This window comes from Abrus precatorius, unplaced genomic scaffold (assembly GCF_003935025.1).
Source record: "Abrus precatorius isolate BTA unplaced genomic scaffold, Abrus_2018 Scaffold6, whole genome shotgun sequence".
Taxonomy (NCBI): Eukaryota; Viridiplantae; Streptophyta; class Magnoliopsida; order Fabales; family Fabaceae; genus Abrus; species Abrus precatorius.
The window spans coordinates 14,471,137-14,498,582 of NW_020874406.1; the positions used below are offsets into that span (position 1 = coordinate 14,471,137).

The following is a 27,446-nucleotide window of genomic DNA, read 5'->3' on the forward strand; positions in this document are numbered from 1 at the left end:
CAGTAAGGTTGGACAGTTGTAAATATTTTCTTGGAGTTATAAGTTGTATCTTAGGATTAAAGGCATCACAAAACTGGAATAAATGGGAAAGCCCAGGGTTGGAAATGATTCTGATTTATATTGCGAACTTTTGTTAGATTTCAAGGACTGAGAGAAATTGACAAATGTGAGAAAAGGAGACAAAGGGAAGAAAGAATAATAATCTTGAGCTTAAAGCTTAATTTGTGTGGTATTCTGTTGTTCTGTGTTCCATGAAGATTAGTGTATATACTGTTATTCTATTGTTCTCTAACTGACTAACAGAATAGTGTAGCTAACTGTAACTGACTGGCAGTAGTAGGTAACTGCACACATGTAAAATGTCGCTCTAGCAGCTGAACAGTAACTATTTACTATAACATACTCTAACAACTGATAACAAGTTTCAATGGGGGCTGGGTCCTGGTTAATTGTGTTGATAATTCAAAATCAAAGTACGTTCTGCAAGGGTAGTAAGACCAGTAGTTAACCTGCTTTCTATGAACTTATCTGATTCAGCATCATATCCAGTTGACAAGGTTGAGCTATCAGAAGTGGAGAAGACAGAAAGGGTATCAAAATGAGGGTTGGGGATCTGACTTGTGGTAGAAGTAGCATCATCTAAGTCTGTATCTGGGAGCCATTGCTGGGAAAATGCAAAAGAAATTTCAGGGCATCAATCATGCACAGCAAGGCCAAAACTTCCTCAAAATTTCCAAAATCACCTTAATCAAAGCTTCAAACAGCTAGAATAACCATAGATTTGAATTTAGCAGACATTACAATTTGCCTCAATTATGCCTCGACATTGCAATAACCAGTGATCTTTTAATCAATCAAGAAAGGACATGATAAGAAATGATGGTATACGGGAGAATATTGGAATAATACTTGTAGTGAAAAAGATGAGTGAAGATTGTCTAAGGTGGTTTGGTTATGGTAGAGAAGACCTTTGGAGGCATCAGTGAGGAGAATGGATTGCATGACTTTTAGTCCAGTAAAAAGGGGTTGAGGAAGATCCAAAAGAACCTTAGACGAAGTTACTAAAAATGACTTTTTGATTAACTGGATTTCTAAAAATTTTGGTTTATTGCCAAGCTCAATGGCGACATGTGATCCATGTAACCACCCACACTTGGTGGTTGTTATTGTATGACTTGATATTTGTTCAGTTAATCTCTTGTGGTTTGAATAGAACACAACAATGATGCTTGTAGAGGCAAACAGTGGCCAAGAAATACAACTAGACAGCAACTAGAGTATACTGTATATTTTTTTGTGGTACTTGGTGGTGACTAGGGTTTCTAATTAAACATAGTTCTTGGGTACGTAAACAGACTTGGTTAATGTTTCTCTTATTTTGGAAGATCACTTATCTTTTCCTAGTTGCAGTTTTTTCTCATAAAAATTTCTTTTTCTATAAAAAAATTGATGTATGAGAATGAGAGAAGAAGGGAATGGGGCTTTCAATCAATAATTTTGGTTGGAGGCTTTATCTCTTTTTTAATTTTTCCCGTTCTTAGTTGATGTCAATGCATATTATATATGAACTTTATTAGTTTAATAATTTAAAAACAATTTTTTTATTAAATTGTTGAGCTCTCCTATATTAGTTATATTTTAGTTCTAGTTTCTTTGCCTAACTATAGCTAAATGTAGGTATCAACATGACCTTAATGCCCCGGCTGCAGCCTCTCAATTACGTTTGACATCAACTCGAGATCTGAATTTAAATATTTCGGTTTCTAATGCAAATATGATCATTCAAGCTTATGCCAGTTGGAACAACCTTAGTCATGCTCATGAATGTTATAAAAACAGAGTAAAGTTTCTTTACTTTTAACCTCTCTCATTTTTGCTGCTTGAAATCTGCCTTTCTCAATTTATTTTATCCATTTTACAATACTTGTTTTCTTTTACCTATACATTAACATGGATACCTGTTTCTTTTTTTTGGGGGGGGGGGGTGACATCTAATAGGATGCATTCTCTCCAACTATTGGCGGAAACTCTATCATTGACACTCTCCACAAGAGACATTATTATATAATCCCTCAAAACAAACTTGGTCAGGATATTTTTATCCGCGCTACCGAAGCTAGGGGTCTCCAAAATATAATTAAGATGCCATCTGGGGATATGAAGGCTGTGAAAGTTCCTGTGTCAAAAAATATGCTAGAATCACATTTGAAGGGTAAACTCTGTAGGAAGATTAGAACAATGGTTACAATCATCATAGCAGAAGCACAGGTATGTCATGGTTGTTTTTGTAACATACTATTTAAATTTGAGTTTGGCATTTGGCAGTCCCACTGTTCAGGTAACCTTCAATGCTATCATATTTCTAATGCAGTTTCACCGAGTTGAAAGTTCAGATTCCCAGCAATATACGGTGGCTGTCCGCCTTTCTCCTAATCAGGGCCTCCCTAGTGATGCATTGGTTCATCAACAGAGTGCACGCACATGTGGAAGAAGGGCACATCATTTATTGCCTTCGGATCTTGAGTTAGTCAAGTGGAATGAAGTTTTTTTCTTCAAAGTTGATTCCCTGGTATTGATAATTATCTTAGCTGTTTTTATTTGTTCTTGGTCAAATTGTGTTGGAAATTGCTGATAATTTAAGTTTGTATTTCCAAATGACCAAATTCATTTGGAATAGATTTAGATATTTTTAAGTCCTGACTTTGTGCTTAGAATTTTGATATGTTTGCTTTGATTAATTTAAAATATTATGGTCCTAGAAGTATATGGTTGACGTTGTCTCTGTGTTTGTGGAGTATAATGAGATATGTTGTCACTATTGGGGCATAGGGTTATCTTTGTAGCTTCTTAAGCTGTCTAGCTCATGGCTTTCTTTAATAGATATGAGGAGGGATGTCAAACCTTTGTGATAAATATATGGCTATTTTCTTTTATAAAGTTTGCGGAAAACTGTTTTTTATTTTCTTGAATTTGTGAATGATGCATTGGGAAATATATACAGAATAATCATGACAGAATTAGGGACATTAATCTAGCCTAGAAATCAGGGAAATTGTTCTCCCCATAGAAGTTATAAGGCAAATGCAAAATTACAGCTAACAATTATTACACAGAATCCCTAATGAGCTGTACAAGGCAAAATATGAGGAAAATCTGTTGATTCTGTGCCGATCTTCAACAAAGTTATTTTCTTGTTTTTCTTTCATTTTGTTTATTTGCAAAACTTCTTTTACACGAAAATGAAGTATGATTTGTCATGAGAATTACAACATTTTTATTCTCCTTTTTGGTGCAAACAGTTAATGGGTACTTCATCTCATTAAATATTCCATGCAGGATTCTATGCTACCTTTAAGGGGTTTTAATGGCACCCCACATAAAGTATAGTTAATTTAACTTGATAAGTGGTTAATTGCATCATGTCCTGTATTTGGTTAAATCAATTGGATAAATGGTTTATGAGTTTGTAGTTTATGATATATAAATAAGTTTGTTGAAGTCCCATATTGACTATAGATATAACTAAATAAAGTCTTATAAACGTTAAAACAATTCTCACCTTATGAGCTAACTTTTTGGGTTAAGTTTAAAGTCCAAATTCAACATGGTATTAGAGCCTATCAAAGATTTCATATTGGGCCACCATTGACTGAAAAAAAAATTGGCTCTATGAATTTTTCCCATGCAATTAACTTGGTCCTGTGGCTTTCCAAATGCCACCTACCTGGTAACCAGTGTTATATTTTAAAAAAGTCCTATAAGGCACTCTAGATATCCGGTCTTAAACATGAGGAGGTGTGTTGAAGTCCCACATTGACTATAAATTCAGTTAAATAAGAGTTTATAAAGGTTAAAGCAATCCTCACCTTACAGGCTAGCTTTTAGGATTGAGTTAGACTTAAAGCTGAAATTCAATAAAGTTGTTAATTTGTTAATCATGCATCTAATCCTAACCCTACTAAGTAGGATAGTGTGACTCATATTCTATCCTTTAAGGACTTAAAAGAGGAAGTGACTCATATCTTTAAGGAAACAATTTAGAGAATGGGAAAGTGTTAGGATCCAATTGCAAGGTATAGGACTTGAGTTCCACACTGGAAGTATGAGATTCCAATGTGTATAAGGCTTTGGGTTCTCCAACTACAATAGCTAGCTTTTGTAGTTGGAGAACCCAATGTTCTTGTCAGAAAGCTTTGTTATTCAGTAAAAATATACAGGTCATGCAAGACATCTATCACTTAGTGGAAACTATTTCTTTGGCTTATATTAATTGATTGCTCCTACACACTAATATTCATGAATACTGAATGCATATAAACTTGAGATACATGAACATACTATCTCCCAAGTACATTAAATACTCTAGAGCATGGTACTTTGTTTCATCAATCATACCATCATTTTTTACCAAGTTTTCCGATTTTTGTTAGAAACTATCAAACTAAATGTCAATTTCTAGTTATTAACTCAAGTTTTTCCCAATTAATATTTTTACTGTATTTTTTTTTTCAGGAATACAGGATGTATAGTATTTATTTTATTTAACTTTTTTTCATTTGGTCAATATGCTACCTAAATTGGAGTTTTTCAACTGTGTTGGCTAAGGCTATATTCAGTGTTTAAATTTTAAATAATATATCTGAACTTTGTTGCAAAATAAGACATTCACTGTTATTTTTAATAGGAAACAGACTTTATACAACTTTTAGCTGAAGTGTGCAGTACAAGATTTAGAGCTATATACACAAACGAATAATAAAAACTGAATTAACAGCTATTATCTGGAAAATTACCACTACCTTTTCTGTGTAGTGAGGTTCTCTTTTTTAGCATCTCTTTCCTATTGAGCTTATGAATTGTTTTTCAGTGTATTATACAAGTTTGGTCTACAAGTTTTAATTTGCTTGCTCATTCTTGTTTATCACTTTTAGGCAAATTTTCATTTATTTGTTTTAGCATGTAAACTTAAATGCTTCTTTTGCTTTAGATTTTAGTTCTGATTTTCAAAATTAGTGCATCATTTTCTCCTCTTATCTCCACTTTGTTTTTCCAATTAAGCAACTAACATCAAACTTGGCTTCTATACTTTGTTTTACAGGATCACTACTCTTTAGAATTAATTGTAACAGATATGGGTAAAGGTACTTCCTTGAAATTCCATCCAGACCTAAATGATGTCAAATGCTTATGAATAGTGTAATTGTAAACAAATTAATTTCAATTCAGATGTCTGCAGTCGATGTGGATTGGAAATCTAATAATCTTTTGTGGACATAATGTTTCTAATTACTTGAGTATGCTACCTTAGTATTGTAAACTCATAAGCTGTGCAATCTTTATTTGGCTTTTGTCTTTTTTGTTGTAGGTGTACCCGTTGGATTTTTTTCAGCTTCCTTGAATGAGATAACTAGAACTATCGAGGACTTCTCATATCCCCAAAATTTTTCCGATAAGTTGAAATGGATAGATTTGTCTGCAGAAAACTCCATGGTGAATTGTGTATGATTTGGCATTTTTTTTCATTTTCTTTTCTCAAAGTACTTATCTTAATAGTGCCATACTGGGATTTTAGGATGCCAGTTATGAGAAGTCTTGCAAATTACAATGTGCCATACTAGTGCATGATTCTGAAGTTGAGAATAATGATCAACAATCTAGTTTTGGTGCCCAAAAATCTGGATTTATTCAAATTAGTCCCAGCAAGGAAGGTCCTTGGACAACTGTGAGGCTAAACTACGCTGCCCCTGCTGCTTGCTGGCGGTTAGGCAATAATGTTGTTGCAAGTGAAGCTAGCGTGAAGGATGGCAACAGATATGTGAATATTCGATCACTGGTTTCTGTTCGTAACAACACAGATTTTGTACTTGATTTATGCCTTACTTCAAAAATTTCATCAGAAAAGGTGAATTTGCAGAAAACTTCAAGTAATTCTGAATCTATCTGTACAGAGAACTACAAAATTCAGACTGATGAATTTTACGAGACAGAAAAGTTAACTCCACAAATGGGTTGGGTTAGTTGTTCAGGTTATCCTGCACAGCACATGTCAGACATGGGAAAATCTCATCAGGTGAATGTTAATCGCTTTTGCTTGCCACAGGGACATGTTTGCTAGCTGCTTTTCATGTTGCTTATACACGTGAATTTAATTTTTTTCTCTGCTGGCTAAGACACAAACTGTTGTTTGCATAAAATGCTTTTTATCTGATCTCTCTCTTTAAGACTTTTCAAATAACAAGTGCACTAAAAGGATCAGTGATTTATGTGATGCATAGGAAATTTCAGAATAGATCAAGCACTTATGATATAATCATTATACTAGCTTTTAGAACCAGGATATGCTGGGAATTTTTTATTAGGATTACACTAGAACTTCCTAGCCATATGCATCTTTATAATCAGATTTCTTGCTATCAACTTATAGAATATATTGTTATGATTACGAACTTGGAAAACCCCAAGCTTGTCAACTTTCATATCAAAATATTGTTAAGAATGCTAAGCATCACTTTTACAGTCTTTGGAAAACCTTCTGGTCATCTTCAAAAGCTTTTGTGGAGGAAGGGGTGTTGGGCCATCAGGGAGTGTTGCTTTTTTATCGTGGGTATATGGATGGAGTGTAATACAAGGTTTTTTTGATAGTATTATACCCCGTACATCTTTTATGTGTTAGAATTAATTTCTCATCTCTATGGCTGATAGCCCCTTTACGTGTTAGAATTAATTTCTCATATCTATGGCTGATAGCCCCTTGGTTACATTAGGAAGGTTGTCTGATTGACCTACAAAGAGCAAACAATTTGGATCATTTTTGAATGCTATTTTCATTGTCTTTGTTTTTCACTTCTCATGTGTTAAATATATGTAAATATGTTATCTAAGGAAATAGTATTTGTGTAATTATAGTAATTAGATAACCATATATTTATTCTTGATTACGTAGCTATGATTGTTTGTTAATATAAATACACAACCTGTGGAGTAGTTGAAATACATGGAACTCATCACATGCCTTCTCCTTTTCTCTCATCTTGACAATATGTTTTCAAAAATAAAATATAGGAGAATCAAATAAGAAATAAATTTAGAATCTGTAGCTCATAAATGCTATGTGGTTGGCAGTTTGGATTATTGTAGCATTTTTATGTATAGTCTTAATTTTTTTTTTAAATTTCTATAATTCAGGTTTCTCCTGGAATTGATCTACCGCCAGGTTGGGAATGGATTGATGATTGGCATTTGGATACAAAATCTACCAATACTTCTGATGGATGGATTTATGCTCCTGATGTGGAGAATTTGAGATGGCCTGAATCCTTTGATCCAAAGGAATCTCTTAATTCTGCCAGGCAGCGGAGATGGCTGAGAAGCAGGAAGCCAATAGCAGAGGATCTTAAACATGAAATTTCTGTTGGGCTACTGCAACCAGGGGAAACTGCTCCACTTCCTCTATCTGGCTTGACACAATCTGTACAATATTTCTTGCAGTTAAGGCCTTGGACTTCAGACCCCAGTGAGTACTCATGGAGTACTGTAGTGGACAAACCTAGGAAACCAGAAGATGTTGGCAGGGGTCAATGCTCAAATATTTATGTTTCGGCTCTTTCAGAGTCAGAGGAACTATTGTGTTGCAGTGAGATGCATGGAACCTCTGGTGGCTCCCACAAGTTGTGGTTTTGCGTAAGCATCCAAGCAACTGAGATTGCTAAAGATATCCATTCAGATGCTATTCAGGATTGGTGTTTAGTGGTCAAATCTCCTCTAGTAATTAGCAATTTTCTCCCTCTTGCTGCTGAATATTCTGTCCTTGAAATGCAATCTAGTGGTCACTTTCTTCCATGTTCAAGAGGAGTATTTTTATCAGGAAAAACTGTACAGATATACAGTGCAGATATTAGGAACCCATTGTTCTTATCATTGCTTCCGCAAAGGGGTTGGCTTCCCATACATGTAAGATATGGGCCTGTCAATACCTTCGCTTTTTCTGCTTTTTTTTACTTGGTCATTTATGTTGCATTGTATTATGCTATTAATATCTCACCTCCTCTTTTCTGAACAGGAAGCTGTTCTTATATCTCATCCTCATGGGAATCCATCAAAAACAATTAGTTTGAGAAGTTCAATATCGGGAAGGTTGTAAAAAGTTCTGGATGTGACATAGTTAGAATTTTCCTATTCTATTACATTATTTTTCTAAATTATATAAATTTGGCCAAAATTTTTATGGTTTTATTAGCATCGGTCCGTAGGACTAATTTTATGCATCTAAAAATGCCAAGTTTTCATAGGGAAAGAAAACATTTATTACATTAGCCCTAAGTGCTGATGATATCATTTTCCAAATTTTTATCGGCATCTAATTTTGAGGGTCAGTTTAATTTGCATCCACCTCGTCTTATATGTATCCTTATGTGCAGGGTGATCCAAATCATTGTCGAGCAGAACTATGACAAAGAGCACACCTTGCTGGCTAAAACAATTAGAGTCTATGCTCCTTATTGGTTAGAAATAGCTAGATGTCCTCCACTTACATTTAGGATTCTTGATATGTCAGGAAAAAGACATAAGCCACAAAAGATGGCTGCTCAATTTCAGACTAACAAGAAAAATGGATTAGTCCTTGAAGAAATAACCGAAGAGGAAATATATGATGGTTACACAATTGCATCTGCTCTAAACTTTAATATGTTAGCCCTTTCAGTGGCTATTGCCCAAACAGGAAACGAGCATTTTGGACCTGTTGAAGATCTTGCTCCTCTTGGTGATTTGGTAATGTCAAGGTTTCTGTGTTGACATGACAGACTAAAGAAGTAATTACACAGTGTTTTCTAAAATTTAACTTCTTTTTATCCTTAGGATGGCTCTTTGGATATATATGCATATGATGGAGATGGAAATTGCTTGCAGCTTTTTATTTCTACAAAACCATGCCCCTATCAATCTGTTCCAACAAAGGTTGTTTCGGAAGAAAAAAATTATCATAAACGTTATCAGGCAGTCAGGTTGTAATACTCGTGTTTGTGATTGTCTTGACAGGTGATTTCTCTTCGGCCATTTATGACTTTCACTAATAGACTTGGTGAGGATATATTCATTAAATTGAGTGCTGAAGATGAACCAAAGATTTTGCACGCTTCTGATTCAAGGGTATACTTTGTCTGTCGTGGACTCGGTGAACCTGAAGAGCTCCAGGTTTGCTACAGTTCATAGTTGATATATTTATGCAATAATTGACTTATTTATCCTACATTTCTCCTTCTGGACTAGTCTATCCCTGATTTACTCAGGGTAAATTTGAAATCATCAGGTTCTGTTTCTGTTATGTGTCTTATGTTGATATTGGTATTAATTTGATTACACCATTGTAAAACTAAATTATTTTAAATTACCAGAAAAATTAGTGTATGTAATTGGCTATTATTTATTATATGGTTACAAATAATGGTTGTTAATTATTTGTAAAGATGAGCTGATATGTCTTTAGACCACATTATGTCAAAATTGACTGATTTTTCTAAGTATAATAGTTAATTAAGAAGCATAATGGTGTAAGTTTCTGCATTATTTGTTGTCTACTTAAGAGTTATAATTTTTTTCATTATTTTGATTATTTTCAATTTTCTCTGTCCTTGATCCTCATCTGATTGAGTTTTAATGATTTATACACTTTTCTCTACTTTTAGGTGAGACTACAAGGTACCCATTGGTCATTTCCTCTTCAAATTGTAAGAGAGGATACAATATCTCTTGTTTTGAGGATGAATAATGGTACTGTCAAATTTTTGAGAACTGAAATTCGTGGATATGAAGAAGGATCCCGTTTTGTTGTGGTATTCCGCCTTGGATCAACAGATGGTCCTATCAGGTACTGATATGCATATACAGACTAGTCTAGTCATATTTCTTTTCCATGTAATAGCAAGACAAATGTGTATATCTTGTTTTTATCACAAGTGGTAGAGTTGTTCTGATAGGGTTTGCCAGTACCTTGGATGTAAGATCTCTTGTATAGTAAGAACAATAAACATAAGTAGGAACATGCTTAGTTTTCCAATATTTTTACACAAAAACAGCTTTTTAGTTTAAATTTCTTTTTGCTCCATTTGGTTATAAGCTTTTCTGAACGAAAAAGACCTAATGCAAATTGCAAACACACACTAGATCTAATTCTTATTACAAATTCACATATGATTCCAGGACCACATGTAGTCTTTTATTTGAACTGTTAGCTGGAATTACGTTTTATGCATCTCTTACTCAACTCAATTACACTTTTATTGGCCATAATTCCTTTTTTTAAGCATCAAGACATTGTATTTATGTGCAGAATCTACAGATTATGAGAAATAACCTTGTTAATTTATTAAGAATTTCCAATTTATGAATGTCTTATTTGCATTATTCTATTATGGTGTAGATCATGTAAAACTCTTAGACGATCTAGGAATATTTCCAGGGATCCTGCTCTGAATAATATTAGATTGATTTGGTGTATGTGCACTAACACGGTCACACATATTAATTCTAATAATTATGTTAAGCACTAATATAGTAACTATTGGTACAAGCCTAACTCCGCTAACACAACAAGACATCTAACCCTAATTAAATAAATAAACCCAATGAGAAATTAGGAAAGGAAATCCTAGGATTGTTTCCTTAGTTAGAGGTCTAATTGATTCTGTACATACTATATAGATCTTAAAAAAATTACAAATAATATTATAAAATGCTTTCAAGATATTCTAGCATATATTATTAGTTCTTTAACTAATTTTCACTTTATGGATGGGATTTGAGTAGTTGGACTACAGAGATAGGCTTGCAAGCATTGCAGTTGGCTATCTCTTGAAGTTTCTCTGTATCAAGCCAGCCTGGCCTGAGATGCACAAGTCAGATTGAGCTAGTAGTGGCCCAAATTTAGATTAGGATTTCTACGGCTCAAATCATATTTTATATTGGTTATTTGAACTGGTCCATTTCGCATGCTAGAGGTTTGTGTGTGTGTGTGAAGAAATCTTTTTTTTTTTCCTTATAGATTCTTATTTTTTTCAAAAAATTACACACTAAAATTCTTAAAAATGATTTGTTATTTCATGAGAGAAAGCTGAAGCAAATAAGCTCATAGTAGGTTTCACATGATAGATTCAGTGTCTTGCAATATGTCTGTTTAAATCTCTGACTTAAAGCTTGCATGAGTGTTTTTGTTTAGGAGAGAAACTAACTTTGCTTGAAACAGAATTGAGAACAGAACAACGAATAAGGCTCTTAGCATTCGGCAGTCTGGATTTGGTGAAGATGCTTGGATTCAGTTGCAACCTCTGTCAACAACTAATTTTTGTTGGGAAGATCCATATGGTGATAAGTTTTTAGATGCTAAACTTAGTGCTGATAATGGCGATGCAATTTGGAAACTTGATTTGGAAAGTACTGGATTATCTTCTGCGGAACTTGGATTGCAATTCCATGTTATTGATGCGGGAGATATAATAATTGCAAAGTTTAGTGATGATAAGATGCTGACTTCAAGTTCATACGAAGAGATTACAGGCCCATTACCTGATGGAAAGTTGGGAGTTTCTGGTGTTCAGGCTGAGATGCAGAGCAGTGTTACTCCTTTTGAGCTCTTAATCGAGTTAGGGGTGGTTGGAATTTCTATGGTGGACCATAGATCAAAGGAACTCTCCTACTTATACTTGGAAAGGGTCTTCTTAACATATTCAACTGGCTATGATGGTGGAAAGACAAATAGGTAACAGCCTTGTTATTTATAAGACATGTATTTAAAGGCACATTTTTATCCTGATTAATATTTAACAATAAAGGGATTACTTTAAATGTGTATTCTGATAAAAATATAAATTGAATGGATTGGGATTTTATGATTATTTGAGTCTCTTTTTTGAGATAGGATGTGAGCTTATGTGGGGCATTTTGTCTGTCCTTTCCTCCAGGGTGTTGAAGTCTATTCATAATTTCTGTCGAACCATTCTCTAATTTTTTTTTTATATAAGCAGTGCATTTCATTAAGTTTACTCGTGCATACAGAAAATTGATTTTCAGATTATTTTTACAGGTTCAAGCTCATATTTGGCTATTTGCAACTGGACAACCAGCTCCCTCTAACATTAATGCCTGTGCTCTTGGCACCAGAGCAGACCTCTGATGTGCAACACCCAGTATTCAAGATGACAATTACCATGCAGAATGAGAATAAAGATGGAATTCAAGTTTACCCATACGTTTATATACGAGTATGCTTAGTTGCATTTGATGCTACAATGTGATCTTGTGATATTTTGATTTTCTGTTAGTAAATTCTATTTCTAGTATTTAAATAGTATTATTTACAATCCCTTTGCATCTCTAGGTCACTGAGAAGTGCTGGAGGCTTGATATTCATGAACCTTTTATTTGGGCTATTGCGGACTTCTACAACAATCTGCAGCTAGATCGCTTACCCAAAAGTTCAACTGTCACAGAAGTTGATCCAGAGATACGTTTTGAGTAATATTCTTTCTTTGTACTCTTTTTTTTTTTATTTTATTTTTCAAGATGAAGTTGTTTTGTTTTTGTTCAAAATTTTCAGTATATTACATCTGGCTGCATTTTTGCTGGGCTTTCTATTTTCTCCATCAGCATCAACCAACCACTTTTCTCGTCAATTATATGTGTTTGTATCCTCTATCAATGCATTGACATTTTGAAGCATGCAAAATTGCTATATATTCTCTCTTAACAGTTGCAAGAGAAGTTGATGAACAACAGCAATAATCTGTTGTGTTAGTTGCTATATATAGAGTGGTGATTCTGTGGATTTCTGGAGTAGAGAACAACTTTTTTTAAAAGAAATGCTGCCACAATTAACATTTTGAATACATATTTTTTCTCCAAATTAACTTTTCTTGTGTTTTAATTATTATATATAATCAAAGCATTGATAACTTCTATTTTTTTATTTTATTTTGGAGGATTTTTTCCCTCACCTAGATGTACTTTCTCTATACTTTCTTTTTAATTTTATATTCTTTATCTCCCTAAGAAACCTCCTTACTTCACGTGGTTGTATCTGAGTTCATTTTAATATGGGTAAAAGAAATAATTTGGAGGGTGACAAATTTATACTTCATGGGAATTGGTTGGAATGTGTTCTTATCCATTAATAGGTTTTTGGTTCACACATCCTATTATGGATTCTTGGGAAGAAGCATTACTCAAATGCAGGCAACATCAGCAATTGTGCATTGCTTTTGGTTGAGATAGTGCTGTTACTGGAGAACAATCAGTTTATCTGACTAGTTATATGTTATTATGTTGTAATTTTGTTTGAAAAGAATGTGGTTTTCTTATTTGATCTCTTTAACTTTGCAGCTTAATAGATGTTTCAGAAGTAAGGTTGAAGTTTTCACTGGAGACAGCTCCGGGACAAAGACCTCACGGGGTCTTGGGTATATGGAGTCCGATACTTTCAGCTGTTGGAAATGCCTTCAAGATCCAGGTGAGCTATGTAACATATGCAGAGGATTGCATTCAATCGTAATATGGATTTATAGTATCTTCTCCTTTCCCTTTATAAATTTGATGACACTTTGTTGCCATAGTACTTCCTTTACTACATCATGTTCTTGATCGTATGTAGACTTGGATGAACACAAGTTTTGTATATCTGCCAGGTTGTTATAATGATATTTGGTTTTTTACTGGCAATCCAGCTTTAGATGTGAGGCCTTGACTAGGTTGGAGGCATTACTCCCTATCCATTGTCATGTTGTACTTTTGATACTAATACTATAGCATGTAATTATATCTTCTATATTATGATCATGTTAGAAAAATTTTAAAAAATGGAAATGTACAACTAAAGGGAAAATAGGGTATCTTCCAAAACATGAAAAGCAATATAGAACAAGAAGAATGAAAAATCAAGAATATGCAGCAAGGCTGTCAAGTTTGTTTGCATGCCAGAAATTACTTCCTTGAGAACAGCCACAAGTGGAGCAACAAAGAAAATCATTTTGCTTTTCTTTGTTGAAATGATTGTGTGGAATTGTGGTGTTTTCAAGTTCTTTGCATCACTGAAAATGCAGGAGTATACGTGGGTTTTAGAATTTTCTTGTTATCCCTAAACAGCCTTAATTCATCCCATCTTTGTTTTGTGACATTTCCCTTAACCAGAATGACGTGACCATCTATAGATTTATTAGGCTAATGCTATGACCTATTATTTTAGGTGCATCTAAGGAGGGTGATGCACAGAGACAGATTCATGCGGAAAAGCTCTATTGTTCCAGCCATTGGAAACCGTATTTGGAGAGATTTGATTCATAATCCTCTACATTTAATATTTTCAGTGGATGTACTAGGTATGACAAGCTCAACATTGGCTTCTCTTAGCAGAGGGTTTGCCGAGCTTTCCACTGATGGACAATTTCTGCAATTACGTGCAAAGCAGGTAAACATTTCTATCACAATCAATTTTGTAATTCCATGTAAACCTAAATGACTTGAATATGGTAACAGGTAAGATCAAGGAGAATCACTGGGGTTGGGGATGGAATCATTCAAGGAACAGAAGCTCTTGCTCAAGGTGTTGCCTTTGGTGTCTCTGGTGTAGTGAGAAAGCCTGTTGAGAGTGCCCGACAGAATGGTATCCTAGGATTGGCTCATGGACTTGGACGTGCCTTCTTAGGTTTCATTGTGCAACCAGTAAGTGGGGCACTGGATTTTTTCTCATTGACTGTTGATGGAATTGGTGCAAGTTGTTCCAAATGCTTTGAGGTTTTCACCAGCAAGACTACCTTCCACAGAATTAGGAATCCTAGGGCTACACATTCTGATGGGATACTTAGAGAATATTGCGAGAGAGAAGCCATTGGGCAGGTATGTTAATTAATTGCATCTCCAGGAGTTTACTAAATCGTTTTTAAGTTTTTTTTTTTTTTTTTAGTAGTAGGAGTATACTGTTCCCATTATGTTTGAGTGCATTGTTTACATAACTACAAAAGGCTATGGGCTCTTTTCAAACTATTTTAGGGAGTTTACTTTGTTGCATGAAAAATGAGCATCTATTAACTTTACATGAAAAATGAGCATCTGTTAACTTAAAACGATGTGTCATCATGTCTTCGTACTGTTTTCTAAGGTTTTCCATGTAACCCATGAATATTTCTGAATGCTTTAGCTTTTGATCTGAACATTGAAATTTTAGGTATTACATGAAAAAATGGGACAAAGAGATAGATGGACACAAGAAAATACATTTCACTTATAAGGTTGAAAGTATAGATCTTAGGTAGAGCTAAAGAAAGATGAATAAAATGAATACTCAATATAAAAATAATATATTGATATTGTGTGTAATGATGCGATACAAAATACTAACTCAATGATCCTATTTATTTATTCTGGTAATTAGGTCAATATATTCTTAAATATGCTCAGGATACTATTGCTGAGACTGAGTAATTGTAATACAAAACACTGACTTTATACCCCTATATATTAGCTATACTATGAAAAGACATCAAAACCCTTTACTTTGGTTGTACTCCAAGTCCACAATTAAATCAATTTAAGCATGAAGCACTGATAAATCATTTTTTCTACAACAATATACTTAGAACAAACAACATTAAGGTAAAACCATTTTAAGGAGGGGGAATTTCCATTTGCTTCTAATAACCATTTGTATAGAATTGGTAAAAGGCTTATTTTTATTTTTTATGATATTCAGAATTGAGATTCTACATCAACTATAGATAGAGACAATGTATAGCTTATAAAGGTTCAAGTAATTCTCACCTATGAGCTTAGTTTTTAGAGTTGAGATGGTACCAGATCCATCCTAAATATGATATTGGACCAACCTTGACTCTTTGAAAAAATATTAACTTGGTCCTATGGAATTTTCCTATGCAACCAACCTAGTCCCATGGCTTTTCAATGCAGTCTACCTGGTTCCACAGCAGCTTTTTTAGTGCAACATAAATACAAAATATTAGTCTTATAATCTTTACACTCTGGATGTCTAATCTTGAATGTAAAGATGTGTTTGAGATTTCACATCAACCATAGATATTTGCTAAAATAGAACTTATAAAAGTTAAGGCCATTCTTACCATACAAGCTAGCTTTAAGGGTTAAGTCAAGTCAAGTCCAAATTCAAGAGATGAAATTATATTTGTGTAACATAAAAAAAATGAGCATCTTTGGTTAGAAAAAGATTGCTGATGATACATTATGATACATTTTTAGTGCTTTTGTTTTATGCAAAATCTGTTATCTGTCAATCAGCAAATCTTTTGTTGTTGTATGCAATGCCTTATGTATGTTTTCTTTTAACCATTTTTATTTATTGAGTTTCAGATGGTGCTTTACCTTGGAGAGGCAAGCCGACAATTTGGCTGCACTGAGATTTTCAAGGAACCTTCAAAATTTGCATTGTCTGATTATTATGAAGAGCACTTTACTGTGCCTCATAAAAAAATTGTTTTAGTAACCAATAAACGAGTTATGTTGCTGCAGGTTAGCCAAAAATTTAGTAATAGGGAGTAAGGATTATGTTTCTTTTCTAGAGTAATAACTTGATTGTCTTTTCTGTTTCTGTCTAGTGTCTTGCTCCTGACAATATGGATAAAAAACCGTGCAAGATTATGTGGGATGTACCTTGGGAAGAGTTGATGGCACTGGAGTTGGCAAAAGCAGGGAGTTCCCAACCTTCTCACTTGATCCTTCATCTGAAAAATTTCCGGAGATCTGAAAATTTTGTTCGAGTAATCAAATGCAATAGTGTGGAAGTGTTTGAAGGAAGAGAACCCCAAGCTATAACGATATGCTCAGTAGTCCGTAGAACATGGAAGGCATATCAATCTAACATGAAAAGCTTGATTCTGAAAGTAAGTGGTATTCAAAACCTGATTCAATTCTGGAAGTGGGACAGAATTTTAATAAAATTCTTAATTCTAGGTTCCTTCAAGTCAGCGACATGTATATTTTTCCTGGACTGAAGTGGATAGTAGAGAATCACGGACCCCAAATAAGGCCATTATTAGTTCAAGAGAGATCTCATCAAACAGTGCTGCATCTGATGACAGGCGATTTGTTAGACACAGCATTACTTTTTCGAAGATCTGGAGCAGTGAACAAGAATACAAAGGTCGATGTTCATTATGCAGAAAACAGGTGCCTTACTATTCTCCTTTACTCATTTCTTGTTGAATTTGCTTAAGTAAGCACTGGGGCATGAGCTTGTAAAACTGGGTTAATGGTGAAGAAGCATTTTATGTTTCAGATCTCGCAAGCTAGTGGAACATGTAGCATTTGGCGGCCTATGTGTCCTGATGGGTAATCGTCATTATTCTTCTCTACAATTATACACTTGATAGAGTCATGGTAATTGTCAAGTAATATAAAAAGTTGTCGTCTTTCTGTACTACTAAATACTGAAAAAATATAAGGTAAAACTAAGTGCAATCAATTAATAAGATGAAATAACAGGAAAACATAAAAGACGAAAGAATAAAAAATGCAATTAATTTAAAATAGAGGAATTTGAATCCTAACAAATTTGTAAGGATTAGTTTTATCACAATTTAAAATTGATGAACTTATCTAAAATAAATTTTCTGTTAATTCTTAATTTATTTGCAGGCAAAATTAATGTTTCCTTTCAAAATACAATAACGTATTTAATTCAATTAACTTCTATTTTCGTGATAATTATATCTAATTAAACGCATTATGTTCTATAGTACTTTGATAATTCTTCAAGAAACCTAACCTACTCTTGTGATTTAGAATCTCAAGTTCAATCTTGGAGTTTCCAACGATAAGATTCATCTTTCAGTTCTTTTCTTAACATTTAAAATCATATAAATAAGAGGTTCAACAAATTCACAATCATAAGAACACCAATTTTATGTTGCTCTTGTAGATTCCAAATAAGTCCTTCGAGCATATCCTAGAAGTTTCAATGATGACCTTTTTCCTAGCATGCAATTCTGATGTCTTCACTCTTTGTCAACCAAGAGTTTCATTTTCTTTTTTTTAGGATTTTTATTGATAAATCTTCAATATTTTTTCATTTGGGCCTTTAAAAGGGAAGTTCGATCAATTTTTAATGATTGTTGTCGGCATTGTAAACGCAAGTGTGTCTTGTAACACAACCTAGTTGTCTTCGCCGCTGCATTTCTCTACTCCTTTAGATCGGATAAGAACACAAGTGTATTCCTTAACATAGGGGAGTTGTGTACTTTGTTATCTAAGGTTTATTCTTCCAATTTCAAACAGCAAAATTCTACTAAGTTCTATTTTTTTCATTTCAACCTTCAACTTACCCTAATTTTATCTTCAAAAACTACTCTTCTACATAAAAATACATAAAACAAGTAACTTAAATAAAATAACTAAAATACTTCATATCATTCAATCTAAATGCAAGATTATGCATGATTTAAACAGAAATACAACCTAAAAACTAATGCATGAATTATCACATCAACACTATTGCTATTAATTAAATTTTATGGCTGCGCATGTGTTGGGGTGTGAGCTAAGCAAGTTGAGCATTTGAAGCTCAAGCTTGACGTATTTATTTAAATAAGTCACATTTAAAGTTTGACTTGGCTCGGTTATAAGTATGAGTCTTGAGCTCAGCTTGCTTAGCTCATTTATAACTTTTTTTTTATCTTATACCAAATATCTTGATGTATTTTTTATGTTTAATAGTATAGTATTTAACTTGAAAGGATTGAAAAAATAAATGTATTTTGTGTTATTTATAGCGTACAAAAAGAACCTATTTATACAGCTGTAGTCTAAAGCCAAAATTATGGGTAATCATGGAAATAAGGGTACAAATCATTTTGATCACAATGAATATCTCACATTCCCAACTTGCTAGCAAGACTTTGAAGTTACTTTGGGTAGTCATCTAGGTAGAATATTCACCCTCTTCTTGTAAGAACTTATATTGTATGGCCACTGTTTAATTTCTCCCTAATGAAGTGTTGATCTATCTCAATATGTTTTGTTTTATCATGCTGAACCAGATTATAAGCAATGTTAATGGTGGATTTACTGTCATATAATAGTCTCACAGGGGCTTCATAATATATTCTAAGATCATCAAGTATAACCATCCATAATAACTCACAAATTCCTTGTGCAATAAATCAAATTTCTGCATCTACACTTGATTGTGCCACCACTGTTTCTTACTCTTCCATGTCACAAAGTTGCTCCCATAAACATGTAATACTCTAAAGTGGACCTCCTATCAATGATCGATCCAGCATAATTCGTATTTGTATACACTTTTAGTGTTAGCTTGCCTTCCTTTTTAATCAGCAATTCCTTACCCGGGTTACTCTTTAAATACTGAAGAATTCTAGTTACAATTTTTAGATGTCTTTCTAGTGCGTCATATATAAATGACTGACCATATTGACTGCATAAGCAATGTCAAGTTGAGTGTGAGCTAAACAGACGAGCTTTCAAGGACATATTTCCTCTGAGATATGAAGATGCACTGTTTAGAGTAAACAACTTCAATTCTCAAAAAGTATTTTAACTTCCCAAAACCTTAAACCCTAAACCCTAAAGTTCGATTCACATATTCTTTTCCATTGTCAAAGCATAACTGTTTTATTGATTTTCCAATTTGAGTCTGTACTATGCAATAAAAGTTTTGAAATGGTTGCAAAATTTTAGTTTTATCTTTCACCAAGAATATCCAAGTTACGCGAGTGCAGTCTACTTAGTGTCAAAGATGTTAGAAATCAGAATAGGTCCTCCCACATTGGAATGCACAAGATCAAATGACTCAACACTTCTACGATTATTACTAGGAAAAGTTGTGCGAAGATATTTTGCAAACCAACACATATCACAGTGAAATGATTTGACAGATTTTTGTAAACAAGAAAGGAAACAGAGACCTAAGAACACTAAATGGGGGATGACCTAAACGTTATGTTGAAGTCAAATCTGAGAAACTGTGGAATCTGAACATGTTTGGAAGGCATAGTGGGAAAGCAAAAATTTTACTGTGCATTTCATGTCTTGAGTGAGATTTTGAATAAAGATATTATTAGAGAGTTGAAGAACATGCAGGCCATTCTTTAAGGTTAATGAAGGATTAAGAGAGATGTCACCATTTTTAGCAATTGGGTATGAGACTCATTAGCAATAATAATGTTTGTTGCTAAAAGATGCAGAATAAGTAAGAAAATGAGAAGAATGAAGTATCATATAATCAGTAGCACTCAAGTCAACTATCTAAGTAGTCTCACGCATAACTAGCTTATTGAATAGATTTATGTAATTTATTCAATAAGCTTGTTAACTTTATTACTGAATGTAATCTTTTACTGTTGTTTGAATATGAGAGTTATTTTTATTCTTGTGAGTCTTATAGGTTGGACTTGGCGACTTGCTTTATTTGTTCTATAGAATCTATACTACTTTGTTTGAAAAAATTTAAGAAATGTCACATTTGTTATGGTTTCCATTTTCCATTTAAAGTTTCATTTTTATGCTTTGCTTAGTCATTTCACCCGTTACACAAAGATTGGTTGGTATTTTTATCTTGGCATGAATTTGGTCAAAACAGAGCTGGTCATGTATCAGAAGTTTTCTTCACATTCTTAATTTGCTGAAAAGAGGACTAGTAGTGTTCATGGACAACATTATTTTCCCAACTTGATGTGTCATTGGAGGCAATCTCATCACTATCTGGCTGGGTTCACTCAGTCTTCCTATGAATTAAAACAGAAAAGAGATGTTCTCTGTAATTTCTGTTAACTCTATTCTTCTGCTTTGCAGTTGCTGCAAACATAAATTATTTTGATGAAGTCATGTGGAATTATGAAAGTTATTTTCTTATAATTATGAAATGTATTCTTGGGTCCTTCATTTAATTGGATTAATTAATTAAATTTTTGAAAGGACACGCCTTTATGCCTTGTACATATTTGTAATGTCAAAACAATTACTTTTGCAGGTATATATATGTTGGAGATATTGCTCATGTTGGCATCCATCCTCCAAATGTTGCTGCTGTCTACCGCAAGATTGATGGATGTTTTACTCTCCCAATGGGATATGACCTGGTAAGCCTCTAAGAAAATTAGAAGTGCCCAGCCTTGAGGAGGCTCATAAAATAGTGAAGAAACATAATCTAGCAAAAGAACAAAGAAAAAACTTAAAAAAATTATGAGCCGAATTATAAGGGTTAACCACTCTACCAATGTCTCAACTATCAGAATTAAAACATCAAAACTATGCTTGTTTTAGTGATGGAGAATAAGGAGGGGAGTGAAATGGAGTGAGATGGAAAAGTTTTGATTTTCACTTGTTGCTTGAAGAAGTTAGAAAATCATCTTCACTTACTTTAATGCTATAGTGGGGGTCAAAATTTGTATCAAGCAAGTTAAAGTAATTTTCATTTCAAATTTTCTACTCCTTTTCACGTACTCAAACTACCATATCCTAAAGTTGGAATGAAGAAAAACTTAACCGTAGATGAGATTTCTTCTAGCAAATATAGAACCTCAGAAATAAAACTCCCGTGCCAAAATGATGCTCCAGAACTTGCCTGTTCAGTTTAGCCACCTAATTTCATTTTTGTTGGATTTTTTTCCTACTCATTTGGCTAAGATTTCTGGGAAGACTACATTTTTCATTTCACTGAAGGGTTAGTTGTGCTGTTTCCTTGCGAAATAATATTTTTGGGGCAAAGGCAAAATGAACACTATCCTGAAGGGTTGAAAGCAATATTTTGTCCTCCACTGTCACATGCTTTCATGTCTGTGCCAGAGGAGAGGTTTTCATCTTTTAAAGGCACTTAGTTTTTCCTTAATTTTGAGAATAATGATTTTCAGCCGATAACTGATAATTTACTCCATACTGTATTACGGATGACACCTTTGGATGATTTAGACAAGAAATAGTAAGATGACATTGATGGAATATGCAGTCCTCTGTGTTCTGCTTATTTCTTGTTGGGTAGCAGTTTTGTATAACATGCGGATTTTCTTTAACTGATATTTGATAAAGAAAATGACTCTTGTTGGGTTTTTCCAAAATGGTAGCACTAGCAGCACTGGTAATCATGGACACTGGTAATCATGATTAGTTAGATCAGAAGTTTTATGCCTTATCACCTAAGAATGGTTTGACACCCTCTGTAGGTGTGGCGAAATTGTTTAGAAGATTATGTTGCTCCAATATCAATTTGGCACCCACGAGCTCCAGATGGATTTGTAGCTCCTGGATGCGTTGCCGTTGCTGGTTATATGGAACCAGAGCCTGATCTTGTGTACTGTGTTGCTGATTCACTGATTGAGGAAACAGAATTCGAAGATCTGAAGGTCTGGTCTGCACCTGACTCATATCCATGGTCCTGTCATATCTATCAAGTACAGAGTGATGCTTTGCATTTTGTTGCTCTTCGACAAAGCAAGGAAGAATCCGACTGGAAGCCCAAGAGGGTCCGTGACGAACCTCACTGTCAGTTGCAATTAACATAGTCTGGATTTTATGTAAATCTCCATTTTGGTTTCTTCGTGCTCCGGAAGATCTAACTTACTTAAGAAGACAGTAATATGAGTTGGACGGAGGCTGTGCTTGTGTCGTGATTATTACTGCTTTCCCGCATCCAATGGCAATTTGGATAATGTATATTCTCCCTGATTCTGCGATGTCGTTAGTTGTATTTTGGCTGTTATGGCCTATGAAAGCACCAGGTGGGGGCAACTGCCAACGCGCACATGCAATTTATCCACTTACCCTTTCTCGACTATTTTGCTAAGATGCGTTGGCCTTTTCTTTTTTGAAAGCCACATCCACAAACTTGATTGTGAATGATAGAACATTCATGGTTGTCAATCCAATCAAAGACTTGCCACGGGTATACTTTAATTATTCGCGGATTTCAAGACGTGGTTAGAACATTATATTACGTGGCCGATTTGCAGGTCATGTCCTTTAACTAGAGTTGTAATTGTTCATAACAAATTGTGTATAGCCTTTTACGTGGTTGACTTCATTCTTAAACTAGTAATTTGGGATTATTTTTGCATCAGATAAATCATTAGTAAATCAAATTGTTTAGAGAGAGACCCCTGATTTCTGGTCTCGAGAGATTGGTTGGAAGTTAATTTAGATTCTAAGAGTTAGAACTGGGTGAATTGAGAAGAAAGACATAGTTGCTCTCATACTTGTCTTTTTATTTTTAATAATTCATTAGCAACTGTCAATTATATTATACCGATATTATTATGGTTAAATTTTAAAAAAATAAAATAGAAAATATAATGTAAAAATATTAATATTGTCAACAGTAAAAGTATATAATTATAGAAAATAAATTATACTAACAGATGTTTTTATTTTTAGTATTGAAAATTTTGTTTGAATCAACAAATATTATATATTTACTATATTTTAATATGACGTTTTAAAATTTTCAATTTAAATTATAAGAAAAACTAAGTAAAAAATGTGAAAAATAAGTTAGTGTATATATATATATATATTATTTTTATTTTTTATTTAGTTTTTCATTCAGTTTAATTTAGATCTGATTTGAGTCATGTATTATTATGTGAGAGTATCACTAAAATTTTTTTACATACATATACAAAAATTTAAATTTAATATTTTGCTTAAATAATTTTGAGCTGTTTGTTACTTAGATAAGTTAGTATATTTGTTATAGGAAAAGTTATATTGTTTAACAAGAAAGAATATTTGTAAAAAAAAGTTATTAATAATTAGATTTGTAACATAGAGATATATAAGATTTAAATGAAATCAATACGAGTGGTCAAATTTTTTACTACTTTTTTTTAGTGAGGGATGGAAAAATTATAATAACTAAATATTTTATTATTTGATAGCAGTAATAAATCATAATAGTTAAGTACATGTTAAAAGAATAATAAAAAAACTTAGTATTTGAAATTTTAGATAGTCTTTTAACTTTTATCTTTCTCCTTTTCTAAATTTAGACATCATTGATAAACAATATTTCAGGTTAAAGGAATAGGTGCGAAAGTTGACGGCAAAAATGATAACTCACCATTATCATCAAAGCAAAGGGCCAAAAACGACGTTATTGCTACTCTTCTAACGAAGCTGCAATTGACCTGAAGCAATCATGTATAGATTGTAATAACTGCACATAGGATTTTTTGGTTGTATCCCGATTTATCGGATAAGAAGCTAGACTCTATCTTATGAGGAGTGTATCAGATGGGGTATCAAAATATTGCCAAATAATGTTTTGCTGTGTCTATTAAGAACAAGGTTGTCATTATCATGAAGAGCTGCTAAAACAATGACTCTATTGCTAGTTCCACTGGTCCATACAGTGAATCATTGTAAAGAATCAAGCAAGATCAATTCCCTTCAGGAGTGAGTTGGAAATAGGATTTGTTTACCTATGGTGACATGAGCACCAGCAACCCAAACCACTGGTTGTTGGTCACTTTGAATTGAAACAAATGTCAACACTAAACTAGTAAAGTTCATATGAAATGTTGAAGAACCCAAATGCAAAATTGTCATTGGGGAAACCCAACAATTATTGTCAACAACAAAAGGTTTGGAACCCAACGGTATCAGAGTTGTCAAAACTGTATGTAGCATGAAATTCAACAAGCTATCACAATATTTTAATGCCACGAGCATCACACCGCTTCCAATAGATTGACAATGCAGCGCCATAAAATTATCAAATCAACTTGAAATTGGACAATGCTAAGACCCTTGTATGACTAACAGCTGCAAAAGGAAGAATGAAGATTCTAAGGTTGAAGCCCTTCTTATCCTAAAGCAAAAAACCAGCAAAAGATGAATTTGAGTACCAAAAATTGGAAGTTATGAAGGAATGAGACTCAAATTAGACTAACGAGGAGCACATTTTGTAGAATGCAATTACTTTTCAAGTTTCAAACTTCTAAGAAACAAAAGCAGTGTTGCAGAAAGGCAACTTTGAAGGTCTCAATTAATTTCAATAACAAAGACTATAAGATGAGACCAACCTAAAAAAAGAATGAAAAAAATTGACTATTTTTGTAAATGAAAAGAGTTATCTTGGCATTTTGTGAGTTAACTAGGGTGAGAGAGATATGAATAAATCAGACACAATGAAAAAACTTGAGCTCAAAATTGGGGAATGTTGAACTTCAATGCACCAAATCTCATGATTCAAGTTTTCTCCCTATTTTGTTTTCTTTTCTTAGCAAGCAACAACTTAGGTGAAAAGAAACTGACCTAAAGAGGAAGAAGACTTGAACATTGAGAAATGAACAACACACTTATTAAATGGTTAATTCGATGGGAAAAGACATTAAGGAGTATGAGTTGTTACTAAAAGGTGTGATTGGAAGTGAGGGAAAATGGGGTAGCTTTGAGGATGCTCTTTGTTGGGTTTAGTTTTGGAGCAGAAAATTTATGGCGGGACATTTGAGTTTGACGCTGTCATTCTCATCCCCTAATGACCCTGAATACCTGCTTGGACTATTTGTCCCCTTCAACCATCTTCTTGCCAATGAACTTCTTCACAGAGAAGAAGGTGTTTTTGAGATTCACCACCGCCTAAAGTTAGCGATTTGACCCACTAGCCAATCACCGCTCTTACGGTAGGCCACACCACAAAGGGCGTCGTTCTTTGATCCTTTGCATTGGTAATGATAATAGGTTTGTTACTTTCGGCAAAAGCAATTTATCAGTGTACAGGTAATCTCATTCTATTTCTTTGTATGTGTTTTTATTTTGTCAAGTGGACTATTTTTTTTTTGCGTAAAGGCCCGTGAAAGTAATTTATTTTTAAATTTTTTTTATATTTATTTTACCATAAAAAATTTAAAATAAATAGAATGAACCATTTTTTGACTGACAAAATAATCATTAAATTTTACTACAACCAAAATGCAGATAATTAGATAGTGACATGTGACGGAAACTTATGACTATTTCGTTATTAGAATCGTTAAAGTTACTAAAATTAAAAATAATTCATAAAAATAAATTTAAAATAAACGGTTGGAGAGTTTTTATACACGTGACAACATCTCAGCTGATTTGTGCTGCTACTGACAAAAGTATGTTTCGCCCTACCATTAGCGAAACCAATCACAGTTTGACATGTAGCTGACTAAACAGTTATCTTCTCCGCCTTCTTCCTTTTTTTTTTCCATTTCCATTCTCATTTCTTCATCTTTGTCCTCCGTCGTGTACTATTTTTCTTTCCAAAATTTCTCTAAAATTCTATTTTATATTTGCATTGTGAAGGGTCAAAATTTTTACGAGTTTAAGATGTATAGATCTAGTATATACATATTCATATATTATTTTTAATTTGATTTGTTAATTAGAAAATCTAAGAAATGGCAACAATTAATTTTTTAATAATTTCTAATTTTATGCAAGTGATTAAGTGTGGAATGAGTAGTAAATAATTTGGCTGAAGGTTTATTAAGGTTAGTAAAAAAAATTTGAATTTTAAATAGTTTTTCATTAAATTGTATATAGATTAACATGTTTATTAAAAAAATTAAAGTGTGATATAGTTGATTAAAAAGTAAAACTATAATTAATTGTTAATAAGAGGTTAAATTTAAATTTATATAATTTGTTTGCATAAATGGTTATATATATTTGTAAAAAAACAGAATAATAGAAAATTAGTTAAATAAAATAATTATATAAAACTAAATATAATAATTTATATTTAGTTTTAATGTAATAAATAATTTTTACACATATATAGTAAATTAAGTAAAATTTTGAAATTGTAAATTTTGAAATACAGTAATAATGACACGTGGCTGTAAAATTTTGAAATGCACTAATAATGTAAAATAATTAAGATATAATTATAATTTGTATGAATTTTATGTATGTATAAAATTTGTATGTAAATAATTATATTTTTAATTTAAAAAACGTAACATTATTTATATAATTATAAACTGTATGCAATTTATGTAAATTTATACTGAAAATATGAAAATAATAATAATTTAATTTAATTTTATGTTAAGAATTAGAGTTTTGTATTTAAATAACGTAACATTATTTATATAAATTTTATTAAGTATATTTTAATATGAAAAAAATTACAATAATTAAAAATTTGTATATCTTTAGTAATATCTATGAAAAAGTAATAAGAATTTTTTTATTTAAAATAAAATTGATACTGCATAAATTATAATTTGTATAGAATATAGATTAGTAATTTAGTTTTTATTTTGTAAAAAAAATTATAGTTATGATTTAATTGATGAGATTATACCTGATTTTTGCATTTAATGAATATATATTTATGTCATTACAATGTGATAATATTTTGTTAGTAGATTTATTTAACTATTATAAAATATGTATTATTAATTATGTTAGTAAAATATAAATTATTATTATTATTGTTGAATGAA

General features: G+C 32.8%; 1 protein-coding gene across 1 annotated transcript in view; it reads left to right on the forward strand.

Annotated features, from left to right (window-relative positions):
- The window catches only part of LOC113869468, a 51,837-nt gene extending 28,546 nt beyond the window's left edge, over positions 1–23,291 (forward strand). Inside the window, exons 41-64 of the mRNA XM_027505792.1 lie at positions 1,678–1,840; positions 1,999–2,268; positions 2,372–2,569; positions 5,099–5,141; positions 5,366–5,499; positions 5,573–5,902; positions 7,390–7,950; positions 8,060–8,133; positions 8,418–8,769; positions 8,857–8,986; positions 9,113–9,192; positions 9,684–9,865; positions 11,240–11,752; positions 12,077–12,254; positions 12,371–12,507; positions 13,372–13,498; positions 14,231–14,452; positions 14,521–14,880; positions 16,366–16,524; positions 16,611–16,895; positions 16,966–17,181; positions 17,291–17,343; positions 21,002–21,110; positions 22,191–23,291. Coding sequence (XP_027361593.1) covers positions 1,678–1,840; positions 1,999–2,268; positions 2,372–2,569; positions 5,099–5,141; positions 5,366–5,499; positions 5,573–5,902; positions 7,390–7,950; positions 8,060–8,133; positions 8,418–8,769; positions 8,857–8,986; positions 9,113–9,192; positions 9,684–9,865; positions 11,240–11,752; positions 12,077–12,254; positions 12,371–12,507; positions 13,372–13,498; positions 14,231–14,452; positions 14,521–14,880; positions 16,366–16,524; positions 16,611–16,895; positions 16,966–17,181; positions 17,291–17,343; positions 21,002–21,110; positions 22,191–22,529 — 5,215 coding nt within the window. The 3' untranslated portion in view covers positions 22,530–23,291. The remainder of the gene's footprint in view (positions 1–1,677; positions 1,841–1,998; positions 2,269–2,371; positions 2,570–5,098; positions 5,142–5,365; positions 5,500–5,572; positions 5,903–7,389; positions 7,951–8,059; positions 8,134–8,417; positions 8,770–8,856; positions 8,987–9,112; positions 9,193–9,683; positions 9,866–11,239; positions 11,753–12,076; positions 12,255–12,370; positions 12,508–13,371; positions 13,499–14,230; positions 14,453–14,520; positions 14,881–16,365; positions 16,525–16,610; positions 16,896–16,965; positions 17,182–17,290; positions 17,344–21,001; positions 21,111–22,190) is intronic.
- Positions 23,292–27,446: the final 4,155 nt, after the last annotated feature.